The sequence below is a fragment of the Rhineura floridana genome, chromosome 4 (genome assembly GCF_030035675.1).
Source record: "Rhineura floridana isolate rRhiFlo1 chromosome 4, rRhiFlo1.hap2, whole genome shotgun sequence".
Taxonomy (NCBI): domain Eukaryota; kingdom Metazoa; phylum Chordata; class Lepidosauria; order Squamata; family Rhineuridae; genus Rhineura; species Rhineura floridana.
Genome location: NC_084483.1, coordinates 21,699,801 through 21,718,542, shown reverse-complemented (window position 1 = coordinate 21,718,542; position 18,742 = coordinate 21,699,801). Strand labels below are relative to the sequence as shown.

General features: G+C 41.0%; 1 protein-coding gene across 1 annotated transcript in view; it reads right to left on the bottom strand.

Annotated features, from left to right (window-relative positions):
- Window positions 1-18,742, bottom strand: part of LOC133384121 (dual specificity calcium/calmodulin-dependent 3',5'-cyclic nucleotide phosphodiesterase 1A-like) — a 117,706-nt gene that overhangs the window by 63,910 nt on the left and 35,054 nt on the right. Inside the window, exons 5-10 of the mRNA XM_061626049.1 lie at window positions 17,956-18,096; window positions 16,179-16,279; window positions 14,079-14,204; window positions 10,810-10,920; window positions 10,535-10,655; window positions 507-588 (exon numbers count right to left, since the gene is read on the bottom strand). Of these exons, the coding sequence (XP_061482033.1) occupies window positions 507-588; window positions 10,535-10,655; window positions 10,810-10,920; window positions 14,079-14,204; window positions 16,179-16,279; window positions 17,956-18,096 (682 nt within the window). The remainder of the gene's footprint in view (window positions 1-506; window positions 589-10,534; window positions 10,656-10,809; window positions 10,921-14,078; window positions 14,205-16,178; window positions 16,280-17,955; window positions 18,097-18,742) is intronic.

The following is an 18,742-nucleotide window of genomic DNA, read 5'->3' as shown; positions in this document are numbered from 1 at the left end:
TGCATAATTGTGTGTGAAACAGAATCATGCTGATTAGTTGGTCAAGGGATTAAACCATTATTTGTGCACACAGTCTGAATTATTTTTACTCCTTTGGTCAAACTTAAAATGTGAAATGTATCCTTGTGCCTGGAAGTGAAGGGCATGTTTCTTAGCTAGGCCTGTAAGTCTAAAAACCAATCCGTATGGTAAAAATCTTTCTTTATGTCTGGGCAGCAATAGAGATAAGATTGGTCCAGTTTTACATTATTTTACATTACTGAAAAAAGTGCACTTACTCACTACATCTATAGTGTTTTGGAATTTCCTGAGGCTGTGGGTTCAAAACAAATTGGATATAAAATGAGAACATTTTGAGATTTTGCATTTAGGACATTTTCTAGTAACTTTGGCACATTCATGTTTGGTTTTTAGGCATACATCTGAATTTCAGAAACAAAAGGATTGGGAGAAGTCACATCTAAAGATTGGCTTCCTCCCTCACACTGCTCTTAAATGAACATCACCTATTTGAGATTCAGCAATATTGGTAGTCTTGCGATCACAAAGTGAAGAAATTGGCAATCCTAATGCAGCCTCTTTGTCTCCCTGGAGTTGGGGGCGGGGATGGGGAAAGAATACACAGACATATGAGACAGGTGAACAATAACTGATAAATTACATTCACTTCTATTTTAACATGAAAACCAGAACAGGGACTGGGAACCAGTGGCCAGATGTGGCTGAACTTCCACTCCTATCATTCCTGGCCATTGACCATGCTTGCTAGGGCTAATGTAGTTCATCAGCATCTGGAGGGCCACTGGTTCCCCTCCTCTGGCTTAAAACAAAATAAAATTTGGGCTCCAAATTCTCCTAAGGTAGAAGAAAAAAACCTCTCCACATTTCAGAATGCAAAAATTAATGCCTATATACACATGGGCATATAGTCTCCACATAATGAGAAGCCAAAGCATGGCTTAGTATGAACAAGCAAACATGTGAGTTCCCACAGGGAAAATCATGGCCATTTTGCTCCTCCACTCAGTGGCGCCCCTAGGCACCGGGAAGCGGGGCAGTTGCCCCAGGCCCCGCGCTTTGAGGGGCCCCGCGTTTGGTGAAAATGATTTTGTTTTAAGTTGTGCAGGCGGGTGGGCGGCTGGTTGAGCGAGCGGGCAGGCGCAGGAAGCCTGTGAGGTGGTGTGAAAGAGGTGGCCGGGGAGGTGGCGTCGCGGTCCGTGGATGACATATCGAGCCACACAGCACAGCCTGAACTTGCCGCTCTAACCTTTTTGCTATCTCTATGGCGCAAGCCTTCACTGCTTTCTGATCCTTGTCTCTATATGAGCTGCACAGCACACCCTGAACTTGCCGCTCTAACCTTTTTGCTATCTCTATGGCACGCAAGCCTTCACTGCTTTGCATTAGAAAATGAAGGAGCGGGAAAACCTCCTTGCCGATGTGTGTGTGCGCGCATGTGTGCGTCGCTTCAATACACATACTGTATTTGTTTGCATTGCAAGACTTGCCCTGGCGCAGAGAGGGCCACGTGGCAGGAAAACCCATCAAGCAAGGGCACAGAGCAAGAGAGACAGTGAATCTGGTAAATACAATCTGCTATGCCACTAAATATTTGACACAGGCTATTTGGCTTGTTGTTATATAATCCTATACCAATCTAAACATTTTGCAGATAGCGAAAAGGAAAGAGATGCCTTGAAGTGTATTTATGTGAGACTTATTCCCACTTGTACAGTAAACTCCTCTAGATCATTTTGTCAGTGCAGGATTTTTTAAAAAACTATACGTGTGAAGCGTTAGTATTTGCATATTAAATAGAACTGACATGCATATCATACCCAGAAATCCTCTTTTAAAACTCCCCTTGCTACAATGCAGATCTTTGAGAATTAAGCCACAGCTTAATGATTTATTTATTATTTGGATTTCTATCCCACATCTGAGGCTTATGATAGGCTGCAACAATTGAACAGAAAATGAAGCATGAAAACAACTCTTAAAGAACATATATAAACCAGTTACCAGCATTCTGCCATCATGCCATGTGTCTCATATTGCAAAATGAGATGATAGTAGATCTAGATCGATGGAAAAAATGGTTGGAAAGAGTGTCCACTATCAAAATAAAAGTAGTAGGTTTTTTAATTAATTTGAAAATATTCTAATTACAATACTTTTCCAAATGGTTTGTCATTGTAAATGTTTCTAAAAAAAATGCTACATGAAAAATATAGGGATGGAAAACACTGGTTAGAGTTGCTTTAGCTATCTTACAAAAAAACAAAGGTAAAAGGAGATTTTCTGTATCCCCGTACAGCCAGTTGCAATCATCCAGCTAAAGTGAATGACTGCTTGCTGAGGCACTTGGAAAGGAATGGGGCTTAAATTTGTTATGACTAATGTATTTATTAAATTTGCACCCCACCTTTCCTCCCAAAGGAGCCCAGGATGGCAAACATCAAATTGGTAAAACAATACATTTAAAATAAAACTGTTAGGAAATATTTTATTGCCAGGCCCCAAGAGTTGTTCAGAAATACTAAATTGTTTTAAGAGCCAGTGACGCAATGAATGATAGAACGTTTCATTTCTCCTCTTGTGAGAAGGAACACCCAGAGGCGCCTGTAAGACTGCAATATTTTGGAAATAGAGATAAAGTGTATTCCCTCTTATTTTGTTGCTATTTCTCTCTGTCTACTTCACTAGGCACATCTTGCAACATTTGTAGCAAACTCAGCACAAAGAAAGCAGTATTCTCAAAACAACGTGTTAGAAATGTATTCATAAGATTTACGTCACATTACAGAGTAGGATAACTTTCCCATGCAGACTAGTAACATCCTTATGTCCTTTAAATGTCAATCTACTCTCTTCCTCTTCTCCTTTTCTTAGTTCTTATCTCACATTAAGTTTCTTAGATTGACAAGTGTATAATGAGTAATGTAACAAAGAGATGAAGATGCGCTTGCTTTATCTATGTAACACTGTATTCCCTTCTTGTTATGATTTTGCAACAGTACCTTGTTTTGCTTATGAACCCTATTTAATGAACCTGCAATCAATAAACGTTGCTCTCTGCCCTGACAGACTCCTGTCTGCAGTTCAGAGATCCCTCTTGATCAAGCAATAATTGTGTGTGTGTCTATTTTATGTTTGGTATCTGGCTGGACCACTAACAGGTAAATTAAATTGCTAAAGCTTGCACTCCTATCCACTTCTTGGGGAGGGGGCTTAAATTTGAACCCAACAAAACAAACCCTATTTAAAACAATTAAAACCATCTAAAATGTCTTAAAACAATTAAAAACATCTAAGAAACCATATAAAAACATTTAAAACATTTAATACATAGAGTGTCCAGGATATCTGCCCTGGGTGTAGAAGCTCAAAATGTGCTATGAAAACATATCTGTAAAAGAGCAGAAATATCATGACATGAATAGCGCTGTAAAATAAAATAAATGCTTTCCATATATTGTTGGACTCCCAGGAGCCAGTACTGCCAGTGGCTAAGCATGGCGATGGGAGCTGGAGTCCCAAAAAAATCAGGAGGGCACCAGACTGAGGAAGGCAGAGCTAGACAGCAGCATGTTCATGTGTGGTGGTGGTGATTTTATCATGATACTTAATCATTTTATGTAGCACACCCTGGGACCATTCTGTGAAAGGTGGGTTATAAGTGTAAATAATAAAGAGATGAATAATGAAATAAATAATCATTGTGAAATGCAGTGTAAAGAAATAAAAATGTAGTGCAGTAATCAAGCACCTGCTTTGCATGCAGAAGGTCTTGGGTGCAATCCTTCCCATTTCTGGGTAGGGCTGGGGAGACTTCCTGCCTGAATCCTAGACAGCTGTTGCTGATCAGTGTGGATGATATAGAAGAAGATGGACCAATAGTCTGACTTGGTGTAAGCAGACTAACATGGATGGAAATAGTAGAAACCTAAAGCAGGTTTGACTCAGCTGTAAGTCCCATTTACCTCAGTGGGGTGTATGTGTGTTTAGAACTGCATCGGTGATGCGTTTTTACCCTACAACTGCTTTTAAATCTGTTTCGATTTTGAAAAAATGTTTCAGTTTAATGTCTTACTTTAGAAATTTATGAGCTGCTTTTGCACATTCATCTGAAAAAGTGGGATATAAATTATATAAATAGTATTGATACTCCAAACAAAATTATATTGGATCCAGTCTGACCCAGCACTAGAACTACCCAAAAGGTTAAATAAAAAATAGTAAAGGCATTTGCCAGATTCTTCTGATTGTGCTAGAGTGACCTCTTCCTCCTTCACTACTATGCTGTTTTGGGCAGTTTACTATGTTTTTAGAAAGATTATACCTAGCCTTGAGCACCATTTGGCTGAGAAGGTGTTAAAGACATGTTAATAATGATAAAACGTGCATTGAGTAGGGGGTTGGACTTGATGGCCTTATAGACCCCTTCCAACTCTACTATTCTATTCTATGATTCTATGGAAAATGTATATTGTGGTGTCACTTGGGTATTCACTTCAAAGTGCTTTTTTATTATATCTCCTTTCATATAGTATTACAAGGTGATGTACACACAAATATAAGAACAGTAAAATATTAATAAAGTTTACTAAATATATATATAATATAGAGAAAGAATGTGGGGGGGGCAACTATGCTTTTGCCCCGGGCCCTGCACATGCTCAGGGTGGGCCTGCCTCCACTGGTCAGGTGATGTCAGCTCTACACTGCGTCAGCAGTGCCGGGGGGGGGCTGGAAATTCCTGGGTGGTTGGCAGGGAAGCAAAGTCCTTAGCCAGCAGTCTGGTCATAAATCTGCCAGGTCTAGGAGGAGGGGAGCTGATAAGGGCCAGGCTTGTCCAAAGCATACTTGCCGAGTCAGGAATCCAGAAGTGAGGTCAGTAGAGGTCCGGGATCAAGTGCCAAGGGATCAGTCCGAAAGAGGGTGCCAGGAAACTAGGAACACACAAGCCACGCCTGATGTTGCAGTCAGCAACAAGCTGCAGCCAAGGTGTGCCTTATAAAGAGCAAGGTTGACAGCAGGTGTGAGTCCTCAGCATTTGGGCCTTAAGGAGACAGGCCTGCCTCTCTTCTGCCTGACCTTCTGCTGTCTACGTTCTGCAGGTGAGGGGGGAGTACCCTGTTCACTGTCTGTGTCTGGCTGCAGGGCCTCTGCTGTCCCTGGGGTGCTCTGCAGTTGAGGGGCAGAAGGAGCTGGATTCTCAGGAGGCTCCTCCATGTCTCCTTCTGAGTCTGCTGCTCCTGGGTCTGCTGCTGTTACTCCTGAGTTGTCCTCATCTGAGGAGTCCTCTGACGGGGCCATGACAGGTGAGTCATATGAATCTCAGGAATTATGCAAGCATTGAAATTGTATTCACTAACAGGCAGAAAACCTTGCGGTTTAAGAATGTACCTATAGTCCACAGATATTTCTACCAAACTTTAAAAAGCAGGGAAATTGGGCAGCTATAGTGAATGCACCAGGGGAGCAGGAGACCTGAACTCCTCTCTGAGATATTGGACTGCCCTACAAATTGGTCAAAATGCAAACACTATTTGGGTTGGTCTTTCACAGTCCAATCCACTTGCTGTGTAGCTTGGAAGAATTTGGTAATATGTGCCTCTGAGCATATGGTGAGTGGTGACAACACCTGTAATCAGAGGAGAGGACTGGGATGGGAGCAGGCAGGAGGAGGAGGGGAGAAGAAGAACAGATGTGGTCGTTTGCATGTTTATTTAGTTCAGTGGGATTTACTCCCGTGCAATCATGCTTAGGATAGGTAAAACTGACTGGGGGGGAGGGACGGAGGGCTGGAGTGGGCAAGGAAGGCGGAAGAAGGAAGGGGGAGGAGAAAGGGAGAGGAAAGGGGAAGGAGGGAAAAGGCAGGTCTGATCATTTGTATGATTATTGAGTTGAATCGGATATACTCCTATGCAATCATGATTAGGATAGGTAAAACTGTCCAGGCTGGGCCTGCCAACCAAGACGTCTTCTGTATCTTTCACAGTTGGGCAGGGGAAAGGATAATTCTACCTTGTGGTTTTTCCCATTACATTGTTGCAAGAACACCGGCACTTGGCTGACTTTCTCTTCTCCTAAAGATACAGGATCGGTCTCAGGCCCTGAACCTGGCAACCCTACCTCCCACCCAAATTTAAAACAAAGCTGTCCCTTGCCACATCCACACCAGGCCTCTATTACACTTTGAACAATCATTATTTATTTATCTATTTATTTAGTCTATTTATATACTGCCCCATAGCCAAAGCTCTCTGGGTGGTTTACAATAACTAAAAACATTAAAAACAAATATACAAATTTAAAAACGCATCTTTTAAAAACAATTTAAAAGAATTTATCATGGCTTCGCTCAAAGCCATGGCTCAAAGCCAATCATGGCTTCTCTCAAAGAATCCTGCCTGGGAAGTGTAGTTAGTGAAGGGTGCTGAGAGTTGCTAGGAGACACCCTGTTCCTCTCACAGACCTTTAATCAGGCTGACTGTTAACCATTCTCTCAGGGGAATAGGAGTCTCCTCTCAGCACCCTTCACAAACTACACTTCCCAGGATTCTCAGAGGGACGGCATGACTGTCCGACATGAAATCAAGTCTGGTGTGGGTGTGGCCCTCTGATTAGCCAAGCCCAGCAGCTGTGAGGCTTTTAGAACACTGACAGTTGGTCTTTACTGAGCATGCTCCGCGTTATAATAGGCTTCCAGCCAAAATTTCTTAAATTAATTAAAAACCAACCAGGCATTTTTTTAACTTTTAAACTGCAGTAGATGAAGGTCAGAGTATGGGGCAAGGTCAGTATTAGGATTACAGGTACTCTGTGAACATGGCTGATTTTTAATGAATTTCAACAGATTATGAGAACTCAGAGAAAAAAGTCCAAAAGGGCTCTGAGATTTTTCTCTCACTTTAGACTTTGAACTCTCGATTCTCTCTGACTGTTTTGTGTATTGCCATGAAAATTGACAGGGTTGTTAAGCAAGCATTTCTGAGTTCAGAACTATAAGTTTTGTAAGGTTTTGTTTTGAAATGAGCTTATGGGAAGCATCAGAATGGCATGGGGGTATATTTTCCATTTAACATTGCGGAATGTGAAAAATCCCCGCTGACTATAGTATACAGCCACTCTTGTGGCTGTATAATATTGCCATAATGGAATTGCATGGGGTTGGACCAAACATACCCCCAAAACCTTAATGTGAAGCATCAAAAGCAAAGTTTGGCCTTCCTGTTAAAAGCCTGTAACTATTGTGTGAAGCACAAACATAAGGCTTAAATATTATTTCCTGAAATAATTTTGAAAACCAACATTTTCAAACTGTATTTGGGTGTTAATCTTTCATACCAGCCTGTTAATTATACCTATTTATCAAAATACAGCTGAATGGATATTTGAGCATACAGATATAGGGGTGGGTAAACAGGGAAAGGCATGCCTGTGAATCCTCCTGAAGATATTTTAGCCACAACAAAGTCTTTTTTGGTAGTAATGTGTTACAACTGGATTGTGACTGGTATGCAGCATAACAGCAGAGGCCACTCCCACTTGCTTTAGACTGGATGTTACTGGAACTATATTAGAAGCTTTAAAAAAAGCCAGATTAGTAGTCTTTGTAAGATATTCACTAATAGGCAAAAAACCTTGCGGTTTAAGAAAGTACCTATAGCCAAAAGATATTTTTATCGAACTTTGAAAAGCAGGGAAACTGGGCAGCTATAGTGAATGCACCAGGACAGCAGGAGACCTGACCTCCTCTTTGAGATATTGGACTGCTCTACAAATGTGTAAAAATGCCAACACAATTTGGGTTGGTCTTTCACAGTCCAATCCACTTTCCGTGTAGCTTGCAAGAATTTGGTAATGTGCCTCTGAGCATATGGTAAGTGGTGGCAACACCTGCCATCTCCAAAGATGGAGAATTACATTTTTGTATGTTTGTTGGGGTTCTTCTTACTTTGCTTCTTTCCTGTGTTATTGTTTCTAACAGAGAATCTAATCTAGAAAATTTTATTTCCCTCATTATTCATCCTGTGGGCTATAGGTACGCTCTTAAGCCACAAGTTTTTTTACCTATTAGTGAATTTCTCTGCTTTTTAATCCGGGAGGTAAGAAATGGGATCCTGTGCAAGTTTGCTGAGAATGGATTGATCATTTGCATGCTTATTGAGTTCAGTGGGATTTATTCCCCTGCAATCATGCTTAGGATAGGTGAAACTGACTACAGGGGATCAGGAGGGGAGGAGGGAGGGGAAGGAGGGCAGAGAAGAAGAGGGGGATGGGAGCAAGCAGAAGGGGTAGGGGAGGAGGACAGGTTTGATCATTTGCATGTTTATTTAGTTCAGTGGGATTTACTCTTGTGCAATCATGCTTAGGATGGGTAAAGCTCACAGGGGGGAGGGCTGGAGTGGGCAGGGGAGGAGGAAGAAGGAAGAGGAGGGGAGGAGGAAGGGAGAGGAAAGGGGAAAGAGGGGAAAGGCAGGTCTCATCATTTGCATGCTTATTCAGTTCAGTGGGATTTACTCCTATGCAATCATCGTTAGGATAGGCAAAACTGACCATGGCGGCGGAGGAGGGGGAGGAGAGAGGAGAGGGAAGGAGAAAGAGAGTGGAAGGAAGGGGAGGGGGAAGGAGAGGATTGGAGGGGCAGGGGCAAAGAGGGGGAGGGGAGGGCAGGTTTGATCATTGTATGCTTACTGAATTCAGTGGTATTTACTCGTGTGCAATCATGCTTAAGATAGGTAAAACTGATCGTGGGGAGGGGAGGGGGACAGGAGGAGGGGGAGGAGATTGGATGGGTGAGCACTGGGCCCCTTTGCTTTCCAAAAGGAAAATATTGTGAACCATTATCATTGCTTCTCAGCGTTTCCCCCACTTTTTGATTTTTCAGCAGGCTCATGTAGCCTCCCACCCAAATTAAACCAAAGCTATCCCTGGCCGCATCCACACCAGACTGTTATTTCACTTTAGACAGTCATGGCTTCTCCCAAAGAATCCTGGGAAGCGTAGTTAGTGAAGGGTGCTGAGAGTTGCTAGGAGAGGCCCTGTTCCCCTCACAGAGTTCCAGTCAGAGTGGCTGACTGTCAAATCACTCTGGCCATTGGAGCTCTTGCAGTGGAATAGGATTCTCCTCTCAGCACCCTTCACAAACTACACTTCCCAGGATTCTCTGGGGGACGCCATGACTGTCTCAAGTGAAATCAAAGTCTGGTGTGGGTGTGGCCCCCTGATTAGACAAGCCCAGCAGCTGTGAGTCTGGCTTTTAGAACACTGACAGTTGGTTCTTACTGAGCATGCCCGATATTCAGTTTAAGCCAAAATTTCTTCAATTAATTAAAAATCAGCCAGGCATTTTTTAAACTTCTAAAAACTGCAGAAGATGAAGGTCAGGTTATGGGGCAAGGTCAGTAATAGGATTACAGGTACTCTGTGTGAACATGGCTGATTTTTAATGAATTTCAACAGATTATGAGAATTCTGATAGGGAAAAGTCCAAAAGGGGTCTGGGTTTTTTCTCTCTCTTTTTACACATTGAACTCTCGATTCTATCTGACTGTTTTGTGTATCACCATGAAAATGTGCAGGGTTGTTAAGCTAGCATTTCTGAGTTCAGGACTATACGTTTTGTAAGGTTTTGTTTTGAAATGAGCTTATGGGAAGCATCAGAATGGCATGGGGGTATTTTCAGTTTAACATTGCGGAATGTGAAAAATCCATGCTGGCTATAGTATACAGCCACTCTCGTGGCTGTATAATAAAGCTTTTGATGGTGTGTGAATCTCACTATACTCCCCTTTCACCATTTTTTCCTTAAAACTTTGAGTAGCAGTATGGTACATCAGATAATATGCTGGACTTGAACCAGGGAGACTGTGGCTCCAATTCATGTTCAGGCATGACGTTCAGTGGGCTTTGACTGTGAAGTTTGGGCCCCTCACTGGCCTGGTTCACATGTAACACTAAGCCTAACTATGGTTTAACATAAAAGAACATTCATGTGGAGTACACAGAGTGAAAATCATGGCCAATTCACTCCTCCCTCCATTCCTGGGAGTCAGACAAACCTCAACCCTGGGTTCACATGTAACACTAAGCCAAACTATAGCTTATCTCTGGGTAGTGTGGCAGCAGGAGGTTTGGGGAGGAGTGAAGTGGCTGCAATTTTGACTCTGTATACACTCTGTGTACTCTTGCTCGTTCACACTTAGCCATAGTTTGGCTTAGTATTACATGGGAACTGGGCCAGTATCTCACATTGGATGTTGTTAGGATAAAAGGGTGAGGGGAGGTGCAAGCCACTTGAAGCTCCTTGGGAAAAGGGTAGAATATGTTACATTACATACATAAGTACTCAATCCGATCTGATGCATGTTTACTTGGAGGCACGCTCCACTAAATTCAATTTTTACAAACGTTTTGGCCCATTCTAGTATTTTGGTTAGGCAAGATACCAATCTAATATATAAATAGAAAATTACCAAATATGCACAAGAGTTCAGCCTACTAATAATTTTTTTAAAAATGGCACCTGTTTGAAGAATTCTTCCATTAATGCTTTTGCCCAGTGTTGATGCAGTTCCCAAGGCTTTGATGGATGACTTATGTCAGCAGCATGGACAATCATAGACATGATTTTATCTTTGTCTAGCCTGTCAAATGTAGGTCATTCTTTAATTACCTCAGCAGAAAAGTAGCAGCTTTTCTCATATTAATTGAGAGATACTTTAAGGAAGTCATATCCCCCACCCACCCCAAAAAAATCAGATTGGAGACCTTACCCCACACCTCATCTATACAACCAACCTTTTAATATGCTGCACGCATTTCAGAATATGTTTCACAAATTTCATTTGCTGGAAATGATGTGACATGTCTGTAGCTAAAACCATCTCAATGACCAGGCGGCGCAATTCCCTGAAGGCAAATAGATAATTTGTTCATAATTGGTTCTTTGAGTTTATTTATTTATTTATTTTATATCCTGCCCTTCCTCTCTGCAGAAGCTCAGGGAGGCAAACAAAAATGCTAAAACACTTTAAAACATCATAAAAACAAACCTTAAAATACATTAAAAACAAAACAACGTTAAAAACATTTTTTTAAAAAGGGTTTAAAACATCTTTCAAAAGGGTTAAAAACATATTGTTAAAATAAAAATTAGAAAGCATTTCTAATACAGACACAGACTGGGATAGGTCTCAACTTAAAAGGCTTGTTGAAAGAAGAAAGTCTGCAAAAGGCCCCGAAAAGATAACAGAGATGGCACCTGCCTAATATTTAAGGGGAGGGAATTCCACAGGGTAGGTGCCACCACACTAAAGGTCCATTTCCTATATTGTGCAGAACGGATCTCCTTATAAGATGGTGTCTGCAGGAGGCCCTCACCTGCAGAGCGCAGTGATCAACTGGGTATATAAGGGGTAAGATGGTCTTTCAGGTATCCTGGTCCCGAGCTGTATAGGGCTTTGTACACAAAAACCAGAACCTTGAACTTGGCCCGGTAGCAAACAGTGAGCCAGTGCAATTCTTTCAGCAGCAGAGTGACATGTTGGCAATACCCTGCCCCAGGGTATGCCACTGCATTTTGCACCAGCTGCAGCTTCCGGACCAACCTCAAGGGCAGCCCCACATAGAGCACGTTACTGTAATCCAACTTTTTATTCCTCATAATAACTAGAAATATATGTGATATTGGGCATAACAACATCAGGTCTAAAAGTTTAGGGGGTGTTCCCCAATCTCTATAAATGATGTGCTCTTTATTATCCTCCCTTCGCTTTTGAGAGACTATAGTGCTTTTCTTAACTTCCTAAATGAAAGTTGCAATGTCTAATTGTAAAAAAAAAAACTTTCCACAAATGTTCTACATTATTAATTGGAATCTGATAGATTTTATTGTTAGGTGATTTTATGGTAGCATGACATTTTGCAATCCCACACTAGGGATGAAAAGATCTATCAAATCTGTCAATTTCTAATTTTTCCAATCTTAAATTCAGTTTTCCACATTTCTGCAGTAATTTGCTGCCCCCTCCTACTGGGAGGAAGGGTGGGATATAAATCAATCAACCAACCAATCAATCAATTTGTGATTTTAAAAAAATCCTCATGAAAATGCTTCAGCATTTTATGCAAATTTCTCCTAATAAATACATCTTTGTATGCAGTTTTGACTGATGTACACAGTTTTGCAAGCAATTTCTCCTAATATAATGCATTTTTGTTACCTCCACTATACAATAATACCTCAGTTAAGGAATCCTCCAGGAACCAAGCTCCTTTTAACAAAGGCTTTTTAAAGGTGAAACCAGTTTTGCTTTGCTATGAATAAACTTTCAAACCTGTACCTTTGCTTTGCTAAGGTGAAACTGACCAGTTTGTGTGTTTGCTTTGCCTTAACCAGATCTCTTGCTTTCTCCCGGGGCTGGGGAGGGAAGGATCCAATACGATTCAGTTGGGGAGGGTGCTGGGTATGCACCCTTTAAAGCCCTTATTGAAGCTGCCCCCACATCTATGATCGGGTGTAGGAACCTGTCCCTACTCTTTTCATGTTATTCCCATCACTGGCACCAAAGTTTCTGTTAAAGAAGTAATGGCCAGGAACACATATACTTTGTTAACTGAGGTATTACTGCTTTCATTGTAATGCACATTTTACCCTAGCTGATGAATTTTTGTAAAAATTGTTTGGTTGGAGAACTGCATCACAAAAGTCAGACAAGTGCGAATTTTGAAGAATGGCTGTGTTTCGCTTCTCTTGTTTCAGAAAGTGTGAATTTGATAAATTTGGCTTTAAATGCAAACTGAATCTAATTTCTTCCCCATCCCTATTCCCAGAGTCTTTTGTCATTCTTTTTTTCCTGAAGCTGCAATTAAAATTACATTTTGAGATTTAATTGGCAGAATTGCTTACTTTACATTGTATCAATACAAGACAAGCAATTCTGCCAGTAAAATCTCAAACTAACATTTTGAGATTTCAAGCCTAGTATCAGGCCCTTCAAGGAGCTCTGAGAATTAAAGCCCTATCACGGGGCCATCTTCAAGTTAACAAAGAAATGCCTGAAGCAATACATGTTCATATCTAGACCTAACCTAATAGCAGGTGACACCTTTAGAACAATGAGAATAAGGCTATGACATTTCATTTTCTTCCTTGAGCGTTTTCCAGGAAAGTGAGATATATAGTTTTAAAGTACATATGTTTTTAGAACAGCAGATATGTTCAACCATCCAGCAGGTTTAATAGGGCTTATTCCTAGTGTAATAACTGTACAGTTCAAGTTCTGGGGTCACTTCAGTTTTAGTCTCTATACTAAACTTGGTGGGTTCTAGCAATGACACTGACACATAGCCAACAAATGTTGGTTTAATGGGGTAGGTAAACTTGCATCCATTCAGGGGGTGGCACAAACATAACAGATTCAAAGTGAAACAGCCAGGTCAGGTTTCTGTGTTTAACAGTTCACCAGTAGGCCTGCAAAGCTTCAATGCTTTATGGAGCCTTCCTTCCTTTCCAGGCCTTTCCCACAGAGTCACTTTGCTTAGCAAACTACCTTTGTTCCAACTGCTAGCATGAATCTTTTTCCCCACCTCTGAGACTTGACTAGTGCTTCAATTCAGACCTGCTCCCAAGCTATAGTCTTTTTCTTCTCTTTCCCATCTCCATCTCCCTCTACCCCTCTCCCTTTTTCACTGCTTTACCAGACTTTTTATACACAATCCCATTTTACAGATATAAACCCACAGGCTTGGAGGCCCCCCCCCCAAATGACTTGAGACTACCCTGCCCCTCATGCCTCTCTACCAATAAGAAGAATGGTAAAAGAATCACATTAGCTTTGTAGAGAAGTCCACAAAAATTAGCAGTCCACAAAACTTGCTTAGATACCTGCCTAGTTTTAGTCATTTATGGCTTAAAACCAGCAGGGATGGGGAATGAGTAAAGTCTCCCTGGCTAGACTTATAAAAGAAATGTACTTGCCACAGGCATCCAGATGAGTGACTATTGAAAGGCTTGTAATTGCATATACATTATTGTATCTTATCTAGCTACCCCTATATTGCCTCACCTCCATTCCTCATTGGTTAAATTGGCTAAGATGTTCATTTCTTCATTTTGCATAAGCTGGTAAGCAGCACTCACATGATGGTTTTCAAGAACAGATTTATCATTATACAAAAGTGCAGTTTCTGACCTAATATAAACATCAACAAAAATGGTAATGTTAACCCAACAGATCTAAGAGGTCTGTATAGTCATGGATTGCACATTTCTTTTTCTTAAGTGACAGGTCATCCCTGGAGATGAAAAGATTAAAAATTGTTGCCCTTTTAGGATATTGGCTTTCAAACTGTGCTCAGGAGCAATGGTTCCCAACCTTTTGGATATGGAACCTACACATCCAGATTTACTTGGTATGGTGTCGCATTGCTTTATTGTCACTTGAATTTTGAACTTTAGGTCTTCGGCAGTCATTAGTTTCATGATTTTAACTGCAACTTTACCTATTTCATAACCATTACTTGAGGCATCCAAGCAAAAAATTATTTAATGCCCCTATGAAAGTGGTATTTCATAAAATATTGGTAGTACAGTACATAGTACATAGAAATACATAGTATTTCACAGTTGTTTTTATGGGAATGTAAGAACACCAATCATCTGATTGCAGGATATAAGCTATACATTTTATGGTTACACAAGAAGTGTTAGATACAACTAACTGAATTTTTGTAAACAGTTTTATTCATGATAAAGTCCATTTTGGCAAGTATCAATGGGATGGCTGAGTCTGCATTTTGCCAATGCAGGGTTTGATGATTGTCAGACATAGTCTCAGATCATTATTGAAGCATTACCTGCTAGCATATTTCATTGCAGTTGTTGCTGAAAAACCTGTCTCACAAAGATAGCAACAACACAGATACTACTTCATTACAAACTCAGGATACTCAGTGGGAAACTGAGTGCCAACACTGAGCCTGGCGCAAACACTGTTATCTTTTCAGCACCAGGTTAAGACTTTCCTCTTCTCCCAGGCATTTTAGCATGTGTTTTTAAATTGTTTTTAAAAATGTGTTTTTAAATTTGTATATTTGTTTTTAATGTTTTAATTGTTGTAAATCGCCCAGAGACCTTTGACTATGGGGCGGTATACAAATGTAATAAATAAATAAATAACTGGGTAATTTTGATAACATGAAGCCAAAATTCAGATTACCTCACTTCTAAAAAACTATCTTTGAGGATCCTATCACATGACAGTTTAGTAGTTCTTTTTGCTAAAGATGCATTTGTGATATCAGAGTGACATCACTTCTTAAGCAGAGAAGTAGTGGACAAATTTTGACAGAACAAACTTCAAATCACCCTTGACTTAACTTATTAACTAACACTAGTGGCAGATCCCGTGGTGAATCACCACAAGGTGTGCATACAGGGATTTTTTTTTTTGAGTGACTGAGAGGAAAGCAGTAATAGTTACTCAAAACAACTCCCTGTATGAGCACCTTGTGGCAAACTGTCACCAGATCTGCTACCATCCATCAGAGAGCAGTTCCCAAGTATTAAAATGTAAAATGTTCAGTTACAAATCTTAACACAGCATTATAATATGCCAACAAAACAAAAAGTTGTAAGAGGTATTCATGATACAAGTTAAGGTTTAAAAGCAAAACTTATTTTGCATTTACTTATAAAGCCCACAACCCATTTGCAGGTTGCAACCCATAGGTTGGGAAACACTGCTCTGTGGAACACTGTCATCTATTAGCAGCCATTCCACCTGGCTACAGCACAGGGAGAGATGGGAAACATTGGTTCTGCTGATAGCCAATTCTGTCTGGCTCCACTGAATTGTTTCTATTTTAGCTGGTCACTTTAAGAACAGGTCTTAGTTCCCTTATTATCTCTTCAGTTCCATAACTCCCATTGTCATGCTCCCTTCTCTTGCTCCAGCAATCTGTTTCCCCCCATATGACCTGTCATAATTCTCCCTCATAAGCCCATTCCTACACCAGTGCCTCATTCCCAGCAATTTGCTTGACATTTAAGCTGAATTTAAAGATACACTGAAATTAATCAATCAAACACCCATTAAGCCAATTCTATCTTTCCAATTTAGATGGAACTGCAGTGGTCACACTGGAAAATGACAGAAGGGACTTACCTGGTCCTAACATGGAAATGGTTTGTGGTCCCAGTGTGTTCATAGTCATGAATTGAGGTGCTGAAAATAATTGCTAATATCTCCAGGTCAGTGAACCAATGCTAGTTAGAAGAATTAAAAGCCAGTTATGTTCTGTATGCAACTAACAATCATGATGTAAGAAATCGATGAACAGAATCTCCGATGGTTGTTTTAAACAACAACCACCACCAAACCAAAATGGTAATAGCTGTTGGGGAGGGGGTTGGATTGGGGCAACACTGTATATATTGTCCTATGGGACAAATAGCTTATGGGGAAAACCTTCTCCCCCAATGCCATTGTCAATGGGAGATCCTATTCATGGATCTCCTATGTCAGCTATAGTTAGGCGCTCTCTTAAATCTTATGCCAGCCTTCCTCAACCTGTTGCCCGCCAGATCTTTTGGGCTACAACTTTCATCAAACCAAGCATTTGCTTTCGTATTAACACAAGCCAGACAATTCACTAATGAAAAGCCCGATGTCTTTCCCACAAACATTTGAGTGAAGTGTAACTCCTAGTCAATGTCAATCTTTTACTGGGTCTGCACAGTAGAGTACAGTAGGGCCCCACTTTACAGCGCTTCGCTTTACAGTGATTCGCTCATGCGGCGGCTTTCAATTAGGGAAAGTCCCTGCATTAATGCGCTTGTTCTGCTTTTACAGCGGGTTTTTTCCGTCGTGCACCATTTTGACGTAATTTTCGCTCAACTCGCCCCATTATCATCAATGGGTTCCACTTTACAGCGATTTCCACTTTACAGCGGGGGCCTGGTTCCTAACCCGCCGTATAAGCGGGGCCCTACTGTACCTGGGTTAGATTTTGTGTAGTCTTGGTTTGCATGACTCATTGGAGCACACTTAGCCCGCTTCATACATTACTTTCATGAAAGCGGCATCACATGATTTCTGAGGAGCAGAGTCAAGTTCCTGGCCCCATCCCAGCATTAGGCACATTGCATTGGGCACATGTTAGCTTGTTTGTTTGCAGCAAAGAAGTCTGCAGGTGAGCAGTCGCTTTTTGTCTTATATCAAGTGTGCGGAATCTTTGGCCTGCCAGATGTTGCTGAACTACAACTCCCATGAGCCCCAGCAAGTATGGCCAGCAGCCAGGAATGATGGGTGTAATAGTTCAGCAACACCTGGAGGGCCAAAGGTTCCTCATGCCTGTCTTACTTCATCACTTTTATCTTGTATCATCTGCTCCTTCCTGTGCTCAGATACCTTACGGCCAAATTAGAGACACAGTATTGTACACACATGCATTGCTGCTCCATTGTTGGCACTGAGGTGGGTGTACACTAACAGAACTTTTCAACGGATATCATCAGTCAATGCATATTTTTAGTATGGGAACACTGCGTATACATTACTGATTCCCAGATTCTATTTCCATTGCAGATCAGCTATATCCGACGGATAAAATGGCTACTGATACATTAGTAAATAGACTTGGCTTATATGGCAGTTTCTAAAATTATTCTAACTGAAGTCTTTCTGAAGTCAAGAAAAGGAGAACATAAGTATGTTATAAAATAATAATAATAATAAACTTTAATTTATAGGCCGCCTATCTAGCCAATGGCCACTCCACATAAAATTGTTTTTAAAAGATGTGTTTTAAATTTGTATGTTTGTTTTTGATGTTTTTAGTTGCTGTAACCCTCCCAGAGAGCTTCGACTATGGGGCAGTATACAAATACAATAAATAAATATCTCAAAATGTTTTTTTCCTTTGTCCTGGGACATTTCTTACCATCATACCAGTATGAAGCATTATGCAGTGCACAGTTTGGGTAACGTCTGCAGCATGGACCACATTATGATATGGATTTTGGTGTTTGTTGTAGCCAACTTCCAGAGCATTTGCAAATGAAATTAGGCAGGTAATTGGGATCTATCAGAGGCAAGAATGAGAACATTCTTAGAACAAGAAATAAACATTTCTATTGCAAACCATTTGTACAACCAACTGTGCAATATATCATTCACTCTGTATGACAGTTCTGAACTTACCATTCAAATATGGCAAATGAAACCCAAGATTCTGGTTCTGATTCAGTAATCAAAGGAGATGTTCTTGGGTTGCATCCAACTAAATCATTGTGCTTGCAACTTCCACAGGTGCAATGGACCTTCTCCTCCCTCTCCTCCCCCTGCATGCACCCTAAATATGTGCATGTGTGGGGAGGAGAGGGAGAGGAAGTTCCATTTCCCTTGCAAAAGTTATCCCATACATGCAATGATTTATTTGGATTCAACCCCTTGTTTTTCACATGAACATATCCACAGGAGCATGTAGAATGTCAGGGGTGGCTCTTCCATGCAGCAGGATGAATCTACCTGCTTCAGGCTGCACCATGGAGTGGGATGGGTACAAGAATTAGTGTTTGGTGCAACAAGACCTTTTAAAATGATTGCCCTAGTGGAGACATCACTTGGACTCTGTTCAAGCCTCAGAGTCTTGCCACCACTGTGAAATAGACTAGGGTCTTCAACCTTTTTGAGCCAGGGGGCACATTTCAAGTTTTGAGAGAGTACTG